Below are 10,446 nucleotides of genomic sequence, written 5' to 3' on the forward strand. Positions count from 1 at the left end.
CTGTGACCTGCCTGCCCACTGCATCCCATGGGGCTCAGAGCCCATGTGATGGTCAGACACAGGCACCATCCAGGATGTGGCCATCTACCCGCGGCTGTCCCTTGGGAAGACAGACCTCTCCTGTGTCCCTGCTGGGAGAAGGAGGTATTATTGCTCGTTGCTCCCAGAACACAGCACACCCCCCAACCACCCTCTCAGGTGTGAGCAGCGTCTCTCCAGACAGGCTCTCTGGTGACTGCCTGCTCCGCCTCTACAGAGAGCAGCTTGGCCAGGTCAAAACCCTCAGGACAGAACCCTGGGTATGTCAGCACATGGAGGAGTAAGCCCATCATGACCACGGAGTAAGTCGGGATAAATCTCTCCAACTCTTAACCCCTGCTCTGTCCCAGGCTCTCCTTCTGGTGTCTCAATAAGCCATGATCCACGGGTTTCCTGGGTAACTCCCTACTTCCTCCTACACCACCACTGGGAAAGTGTGGCAATCACAGGACAATCAGCTGGGCAGAGAAGAGAGGACACCAAAGATGGTCAGGAAGAAATGAGAAACCCTGAGCCCCAGCTCAGCCACGTCCCCAGGGAGCAATAGAGTGACTGAGAACTGTCCCCTTAACCATGGGACTCACAGCCAACCCTGAGCAACCAGCACAGTCCTCTCATCCCAAGAGGCATGAGAGACTCACCCTGCACACCTCCAGGAAGGACAGTTTCCTCTGGGACACCCAGGTCCTGAATGTCCATCCTTGGAAGCTGCAGCCAAGCTAGACACAATTAGAGAAAGAAAGGGTCCCTGTCACCAGGCAACACACAGCTCACCCACAGCACAATGGGGTGTCCCTGTGACAGGGATCTGGCATAGCTCCAGTCTACTGCACTGAAAGGGAGAGCCAGATGGGGATGAAAGAGGGCAAAGGGCAAGAAAGTGCACCCTGACCCAGAGCCATGGGGACAGCAGGAGGCTGAGGCCCAGGATTGTGCTTGCCCAACCTACAGGGTATGTGTGTTACTGTGTGTGTCCATGTGCATCCCTTTTGTGTGTGTGTTTGTGTTTCTGCACATAGTATGTGCTGAGGTTTGTTGACAGAATCACTGCTGAAAAATGCGGAGGCCTCCACAATTCCCAGGGACCTGACACACATACAAAAGGTAACAGAGAAGGAGGCACAAGGAGGCAGGAGTGAGAGGGGAGGGGACAGAGAGGTGCCATGGGCACGGACCCCACCCATGAGCCGGATAAGTTCTCCTGCCCCAGGAAGAGGCTCAGCACAGAAGGAGGAAGGACAGCAGAGCTGAAGGCCGTGCTCAGAAAGTTTCTGGATCCCAGGCTCATCTCCCCAGAGGAGAACACGCAGGCAGCACAGGCCATGGGGCACCTCTCAGTGTCTCCCTGCACACTGCACATCACCTGGAACGAGCTCCTACTCACAGGTGAGGAGAGAACTTCCTGCGAGAGGACAGGAGGAGGAAGCAGAATGATTGGATGGGGTCTCCTGGAGAGGATGGAGTTCTAAAAAATAAAAGGAGTCAGCACTTTGGGAGGCTGAGGTGGGTGGATCATGAGGTCAGGAGTTCAAGAGCAGTCTGCTCCATACAGTGAAGCCCCATCTCTACTAAAAATACAAAAAATTAAAAAGGTTTGGTGGCATGCTCCTGTAACCCTAGCTACTCGGGGGGCTGAGGCAGGAGATTTCCATGAACCCGGGAGGCACAGGTTGCAGTGAGCGTAGATTGTGCCACTGCATGCCAGCCTGGGTGGCCATATTAGACTCCATCTCACAAAAAAAAAAAAAAAAGAAAAAGAAAAAGAAAAGAAAAGAAAAGAAAAAAATACAGGAAAGAAGGCTCTGTTGGAGCCTGCATAGGACAAAATATACCAGAGCGGTACAGGGGTCAAAACAGGAAAATCACTTTGAACTGGAATTGGTAAGAGGTAGGAAAATGTCAAGTGTTTTGTTTTCCTGGTTAATTATCACTGGCCACCACATTTTGAAAAATGATAATAATAACGATTATCAGATGACACTTCAAATGAAAATATAAGCAGGGCATGAAACACTGTCCTCAGCAAAAAACCTCAACAATTGGGGAAAGAAAAAAGAAAACACCAGGCATGGAGGACCCTGGGAACTCTCATATGTACAGGAGTCTGCCTCCTGTCCGAGGCACTGGGGTACAACCCAGATCAAAAGTCCTTGTCCTCAGGGAACTCATGTTCTCATGGGAAGCAAGATAGACAGACAAAGAGATCTGGAATGTGAGGCCAGATGTTGACAAGAGCTCCGGAGGGAGCAGAGCAGAAAAAGCTCAGAAAGGGAAGACCCAATGTCTCTGAAGGAGGTGTCAGGAAAAAGTCTAAGGATGCCCTGATGTGAGCAGGACCTGAGGGCATTTTGGAGGGAGCCGTGCAGACCCCTGGGGAAGAGAATTCCAAACAGAAAAGTGCCAAGGTCGGAAGTGTTGAAAGAATGAGGGTCATACTGCTGACTTTGACCCAGTAGGACAGTTTGAGACACACACACAAACACACACACACACACACACACACACACACACACACAGAAAAGGGGTGTGTGTGTGTTTGTGTGTTTTCAAGGCTGATGACTGAAGAGATCTTCTCAGGTCCCAGGGCCCCATCTTTTCACTCCAATACATAGGTCTCAATATTGACTGACGCTCTCTCCACCACCTAGCATCACTTTTCATCTTCTGGAACCTGCCTACCATGGCCCAAGTCATGATTGAAGATCAGCCAACCGAAGTTTCTGAGGGGAAGGATGTTCTTCTACTTGTCCACAATTTGCCCCAGAATCCTACTGGCTACATCTGGTACAAAGGGCAAATAACGGATATCCACAATTACATTACATCATATGTAATAGACGCTGAAATGATTATATTTGGGCCTGCATACAGTGGACGAGAAACAGTATATTCCAATGCATCCCTGCTGATCCAGAATGTCACCCAGAAGGACACAGGATCCTACAACATACAAATCACAAAGCGAGGTGATAGCACTAAAGGAGTAACTGAATGTTTCACCTTATACCGTGAGTGATTCCACATGATCCCTGTGATTCCACATGATCCCTGTTGGGGGGCGGGGGTCACTTCTACTTTGCACACACAGGATTGTCAGGCCTACACTGTGCCTGTGTCCCTCTCTTCATTGTGTCCCATGTTGGGGTTTTGGCATTTAGTGCAGGACACACACAGAGGAGACAAACTTCAGCAGATCAGAATTCCTTTCCTGCCTCCAGACCCTGCAGACACTTGCTGCACAGGAAGGACAGTCTGATGGGGGAGGTGCTCAGCAAGAGGAGATCAGTCTCAGCCAAGCACCTCATGTCCTCTTCATAAACTTGACCCTGAGAAAGACCCTGGAGAACTGAGTAGGGCTTTGCCTAAGAAGCCCCCTCAGATACTCTCAGAGAAGCTCAGCCCTAGAAGCCTCAACCCCAGACCCCTGTCCCTAAATCCTTACTCCAGATAAAGCTGAGGAGCCTGTGCCATGGCGGGGTTGTGGCAGAGATTACGGGGACTGGGGATTTACCAGCTGTCTGAGGTCTGTGTCTTCTGGAGCTGCTCACCAGCCAGGGCTCAGCCCTCAGAGCCTCATCTGGGAAAGGACAGAGCTTTCTTCACCTGAGACTCAGAGTGGAGAGGACAGAAAGACAAGCTTTGTAGGCCATCAGCCAATGGCTTTGCGAGGCTTAGGACACTCCATAGAAAGTCTAATGTCCCCAGAAGCAGAAACAGAAGAGGGAAAATATACCTGGCAGCAGCTTGTCCGCAGAGATCTGACCTAAAGGTGCTCTCTCATGGAAGTGAATAATAATAAATGCTGTTTGTGTGTACACCTCCACTGTGCCAAGCATTAGGTCAGGTGACTGTGAAGAATCTATGTTTTATTCACAGATAGCATGAAAAGCCACAGTCCATTTGCCATTTAACTTATTTGACTGAGAAAAAACCGAGGCACAGGAAGTCACAGTTACCAAACCAGAGTCACACAAACACAAAAGGCAGATCAGGGTCACATGAGGTCTGTCTGCAGCCACAGGCCCTGCCTCTCCTCCACTAGAAGTGAGGAATTATTGGGTTCCAAAAACCCATAGTCACTTATTGGTTCAAATCCTCTCTTCTTAAGCATCCAAACCTCAGAGGAGTGAGAGTAAATGGTCAGCTGATTAGTCTGTACTCCAGAACTAAATCACCTGCCTCAACTGTCAGAGTCAGTGCAGAAAATGTCCAGGCCTCTCCCACATATCTTAACCCTTATTCCTGAACCTGAAATCCTGTGTTTCCCAAAGTGTCCATGTCACTGGCATGACAGGATAAAGGAGAGGACCTTGTTTTCTTTCCCTACCCACACCCTGCGCCAGTACAGGCCCAGTGAGAGACACACACTCAGGAGCTCTCACATAACAAATGAAGGAATTGACTGAAGAAATGAATGATCCATAACCTCTTTAGAGACTGGATCATGGATGCAGAATTCTAGGAAGTTCTAGCCACACCCGTCCTTGGCCTTCAGAGGCTGACAGCCATGTTTCATCCCCCCACTACCTCTTGCCACTAATGCCACCCCACCTAATATAACTCTGAAGCTCTTTGGCCACTGGAGGGTTTTCAGGACTCCCTTGTCCTGGGCTGCTGAGCTGAGGCACCTGGTCCCTGGGGTCTCTGAAGTCACTATAGGGCCAATGTTCACTGCCATACTATCTCTGCCTCTCTCTGCTTCTCTGTGTCCCTCATCTTCCTCCCACTTCATTCTAACTGGCAATCCCTGTCCTGCACAGCTTCTTCCTCCACTCCTTGGCTTTTCCCAGACACTCCTTCTAACTAGGCTGATTGTTCTATTCCCTTCCTTCTAACACTGTGGCCTGGCCCACCTCCCAGGAAATAGGAAAGGCACAGAAATCACCCGGAGTTTCCACTCCTGCCAGGCTTCATCTCAAGCCAATGTCCCCAGGTCACTAAGAGAATGAGCTTCCACTGTATCTCCACCCAGGGCTCTGTCCCTCTGTGAGGCTGTTCTGTGGACAAGACCGTGGGACATGGATAGACAGCTCCTCCATCCACTCTTATAATTCCCAGACAAGTTCTTCTGGCCTCCTGCATTGAAAAAATCAATTTATCCCAATGGTGATTTGCAGTAAAGAAAGATTTTCATGAGTCCAAGTCTGCCAAACAGGAGGATGGAGGATCATTCTTACTCCAATCACCCTCCCTAGTGGATCAGAGGTTAGAAATTTTCAAGGATAGTTTAAGGGGCACAGGACTAAAAAATGGGTACTGCTGACTGGGGATGAAATCATGCGGGCGGAGGGAAATGATCTGTTTCTGCTTGAATCTGCCTCTAGGTGGGGACCACATGACTGGCTGAGCCATTAGTCATGGGTATGGATGAGATCAGCCAGTTGCCAGAATGCAAAGAATGAGAAACATCTCAAAAGACCAACCTCAGGTTCTACAATAGTGATGTTATCTATAGGAGCAATTAGTTACAAATTTCGTAAACTCCAGCCAAATGATATTTGAGCAGTAAGGGATTATAGAAACTGCGCCTCCATTTTACAGAATTCACTTCCCTCCTATAATCCTATTCTCATGGTCTTTCACCAGTTTTACAAAGGCAATCGCTGGGCAAAAGAAGGGTATTAGTGTTATGGAGGAACTATTATTATTCTTGCTTCAAAGTTAAGCCATAAATTAAATTCCTCCCATGGTTACCCTGGCCTATGTCCAGGAATGAGTGAGGACAGCCAGCCTGAGACTAGTTGCCAGATGGATTCAGCCATGCTAGTTTGCTATCACTGTTGTAAACTTTGCACTGACTCACCAGGTTGTCAGTTGTTGGACAGGCCTGTAGTGCCCAAAGCCCATGGGCTGATTTCACCCATTTCACTCATGACTCCATCCTCAACCTACTATGGAGTTCATATTCTCCAGTCACTTCCTAGAGATTTCTGGTTTCCTGTCAGGCATAAAACAAGCTTGAAATTTGTCACTCGGTTTTAACAGTAAGTAAAAAGCTGACCAAACTCAAAAGTCAACAACTCATTAAAATCCCTAAGAGATTAGCCTGGCACAATGGCTGACGACAGTAATCCCAGCACTTTGGGAGGCTGAGGCGGGCAGATCATGAGATCAGGAGATCGAGACCATCCTGGCTAACACAGTGAAAGCCCATCTCTACTAAAAATACAAAAAATTAGCCGGGCGTGGTGGTGGGTGACTGTAGAGGCTGAGGCAGGAGAATGGCATGAACCCAGGAGGTGGAGCTTACCGTGAGCCAAGATCGTGCTAGTGTACTCCAGCCTCAGCAACAGAGCAAGAGTCCATCTCAGAAAAAAAAAAAAAAAAAATGGGTTGTTAGAGAAATGAAGAATGCTTTTGCTGCTTACTGGTAGACTGCACACAGCTCAGGAAGGAATCCCTAGCTTGAGGATGTGTCAATATAAACTTCCAAAACTGAAACAGGAAAGTTCAAAAAGAGTGGGGAGAAAAAAGTGGAAAAACATATTCTACTTCATATTTAATATTTTGTATTGACAATAGCAATTTTTCAATTTTGTAGTTGTGGGACAACTACCAAGGCTGTAACATACATATAATGGGAATACTGATGGTTTCGGCGACCTGTTGGAGGTGGTCATGTGGCTGCTAGCTGATGGTTTTATGGCCTGTGCTACAAACCATTGTTTCATCATTATGATGCCATTTTCATAAGTTGGGGTTCTTCATGTGGGGGACACACGAGCTATTGGCTTCTCACTTAGACACTTCCTAATTCACACAAACTTAAACTCTAGTCATATTTCCTGAGGTTAACAGAAAATGAAGAAAGCATTTCAAATACATGTTTTGGGCTCCTCCAAATTTTTCCTAACTCCACACAGAAATTAGAAACAGGGAGTTCTTTCTATATTTACTAATATAACACACATCACTTCTTTTAATTCTGCATCATTCATCTCTTTATGTAATTGACACACTGACCAGTTCTGTCCTTTTAACGGGACTCTCTCTACTTAAGGACTTGCTAATTTCAAATCACCTTTGGTATCTTTCTTTGAGCATAATGTGATCCTGCTGGAATTCACCCCACACCTAAACCTTAATTTGGTATCAAGAGAAATACTACTACCAGCAACTGATCTTAGATGTTGGGACCATCAGTAAAAATTTCCACTTATGACAACCTTTAATGTTTCCTCCAAATTTTGCTGTTGTTGTTGTTACTGGAGTCAGAACATAGCATGAGGTCTAAATTCCTGAGAACTTTTTATGGGAAAATTACAGTATTATAAATTGAGCATCCCAAATACAGAAATCCAAAATCTGAAATGCTCCAAAATCCAACACTTCTGACCACTGATGTGATGCTAAAAAGAAGTGCTCACTGGAGCATTTTGGATTTTAAATCTTTCAGATGTGGGATGCTAAACCAGTACATCTACTGCAAATATTCCAAAATTAAAAAGAAGTTAGAAATCCAAAACACTTGGTTTTAAGCTTTCTGCATAAGGAACACTTTATCTGTATGAACTATAGGCATGAAGCTGCACAGGAGATCTCTAGAACCTCCTCTTCCTGCATAACTGAAACCGCACACCCACAGAACAATACCCTATTCCTCCGACCCCAGCTCCTAGAATCTACAGCTCTACTCTCTGATTCATTCTGGAATCCACTGAGATGAGGGACATAAAGTAGTCACACTCATAGAATCAGAGAGTAGCATGTCTAATGACAGAAAGTATCTGCAAGACTTCTTCCCAAATATTGGTCTAATAGTCACCAAACACATATGGACAATGAGGGCCAGACTTCCATCATCAGTTCATGCTCGCCCTTTCCACCAGTCAGTTCTGCATTTGCAAACATCCACATGTATTTCTAGAAAGATCCACATGGTCCTCACCTGCCCTCTACAGGGGGAAGGGCACATCATGGATCCAGAACAGGGAACATGGTCTTGGTCCAAAGCTATCAGCTCTTGCCTGTCCCCTTCACTCTTTGTAGGTCATTTCTTGGACTCTGCTCTATCTTTAGAGGTCACTGGCTCAAGTCAGTCACTGTGAGACAGCTGGGAAAACTGCCCCACCTTGTAGCTCCACTGCCTGATGACTGAACTGACCTCCAGGCTTGACTCTGGTCTCCCTTGTGTTATTTCTGCTCAAGTACCCATTCCAAGGCCAGGCTTCCCAAACCCAAAGGGTTTAAGGACATTGGGATGTTCCATCATCCATCTCTAGGATGTCTTTGGAAGGGGAAGCTACAGAAAAAGCATACCTTGGGGTGCAAAGTAAGACTGAAACTAAGAAGATTCCAGCACTGCATGCTCCAGGTGAGGACCACAGGGTGGGCCAGGCAGACAGTTGGAGAGGGAGAGACTCAGAGAGGCACCAGGGGCTGTGACTGCTGGTCCCATGTTTTTCCATGACCCAATGCTGCTGCTCAATTCACACTTGGGAAAGTCTGTGCTTCTACCACATAAAGCAGGCAGCCTCACAATCTCTGAGCCCTCAGATTGCCATCCATCTGTCTTGTAACATACACACCTTCCATGGGCTTTTAGGGATTTGGACGTGCTGAGTGGTGGGCAATGCCAACTCTGATTGAAAACTGTCTTAGGAGGAATCAAAGGTGCCAAACAGGGCTATCTTCTCTCTGTTATCTGCACAGTGGAGACTCCCAAGCCCTCCATCTCCAGCAGCAACTTAAACCCCAGGGAGGCCACGGAGACTGTGATCTTATCCTGTGATCCTGACACTCAGAACGCAAGCTACCTGTGGTGGATAAATGGTCAGAGCCTCCCTATCAGTCCCTCATTGCAGCTGTCCGAAAACAACAGGACCCTCATTCTATTTGGTGTCACAAAGTATACTGCAGGACCCTATGAATGTGAAGTGAAGAGCCCAGTGAGTTCCAGCCGCAGTGACCCAGTCACCCTGAATCTCATCTGTGAGTATCTGCTGTTCCTCTGTGAGCCAGGCTGCCATCCCAAATACACATGGCCAGAGGCCAGGCCTCCCAGTCCCTCTCAGGTGTAAGTACAGAGACCTTTACCCCTGGACATCAAAGGTTGCCATGACTACTAAGGCTAGGCTTAGGCTTGATCTACAATGGGAGAGAAGAGGCTGCTCCTGTCATGGGAAACTCAGGGTCCACAGCTTATGATGGGAGAGACAGGTCAATGTCTCAGGTTCCAGATCAGTGAACACAGCAGGGATTTGACTGGGACTTCAGTGTTGTGATTTAGCTCACAGGGTAACAGTGGCCCTTCCACAGACCCGGATTTTCCCTTCCCTCTGACAATATCACCTGTGACTTTATTCTCTTTGCTTCAGATGGTTTGGATACCCCCACCATGTCTTCTTCATACACCTATTACCATACAGGGGAAGACCCCAAACTATCCTGCCTCACAGATTCTCACCCACTGGCACAGCTTTCTTGCCTGATTGATGGGAAGTTCCAGCAATCAGCACAAGTGTTCTTTATGCCCCAAATCACTAAAACATATAGAGGGGTCTATGTCTGTTTCATGCATAACTCAGCCACTAGTGGAATGAATGTCATACTCAAGAGGATCATAGTCCCTGGTAAGTGGATCCCTGGAGCATTGCCAATATGTTTTCCAGTGAAGTTTCTCTGGCTATTAGGGAAGATCCAACTGCCCTCTGCAAAGGGAGAGGGAATATCAAAAACCCAGGACAGCGAATATGTTTCTGATCCAAAACCACCAGCTTTTGCCTGTCACCTTCACTCCTTCTACATCATTCTTTAGACTATACAGTAACAATGAACAATCTGAAAGGAAATTAAGAAAAGAATTTCCATTCACATTAACATCAAAAGGAATAAAATATTTTGGAATAAGTTTAACCTAAAAGGTCTACGGGTTATACCCTGAAAACTATAAAACATTACTGTAAGAAATTAAAGACAACATCAATATATGGAAAGACAATTCATTCTCACTGATTGGAGGAATCAATGTTGTTAGGAAGACAATATCACCCAAAGTGATCTGCAGATTGAACGCAATCCCTACCAGAATCCCAGTAACATTTTTTGCAGAATTACAAAAATCTATCCTAAATCTGACCTGACAGGCTCTTATTGATGACTGCCACAACAGAGACACTGAGGAAAAGATGCAACCATGAAAAGGTGGAAAATTTTGATGACATTGAAAATATCAATCATTATTTCTCACATCCCAAAGCCTTCAAAAATATACAAGTGCAGCATGGCCAGTATGCAACTGACCAAAAACTAATCACCAAGCTAGAAATATGGTGAGAGAGAGAGAAAAAAAAGAGCAAGAATATATTTGGACTATCACCTCCCACTTTTGCATACAAATCTGAGGCTGAAAAGAAATGCTCACTGGAGCATTTTAGATTTTGAATCTTTCAGATTTGGGATGCTAAA

The 10,446-nt window shown here is 46.5% G+C and overlaps 1 protein-coding gene across 1 annotated transcript; it reads left to right on the plus strand.

The window, feature by feature from the left end:
- Window positions 1–1,361: 1,361 nt before the first annotated feature.
- On the plus strand, window positions 1,362–10,310 carry LOC113223747 (pregnancy-specific beta-1-glycoprotein 2-like; the record flags this gene model as incomplete). The annotated part of the gene is made up of 5 exons (XM_026453135.2): window positions 1,362–1,425; window positions 2,688–3,047; window positions 8,692–8,970; window positions 9,357–9,611; window positions 10,151–10,310. Coding segments are annotated over exons 1-5 (1,118 nt in total), but the record flags the coding sequence as incomplete, so codon positions are not given.
- Window positions 10,311–10,446: the final 136 nt, after the last annotated feature.

Source organism: Piliocolobus tephrosceles, unplaced genomic scaffold (assembly GCF_002776525.5).
Source record: "Piliocolobus tephrosceles isolate RC106 unplaced genomic scaffold, ASM277652v3 unscaffolded_42414, whole genome shotgun sequence".
Classification (NCBI taxonomy): domain Eukaryota; kingdom Metazoa; phylum Chordata; class Mammalia; order Primates; family Cercopithecidae; genus Piliocolobus; species Piliocolobus tephrosceles.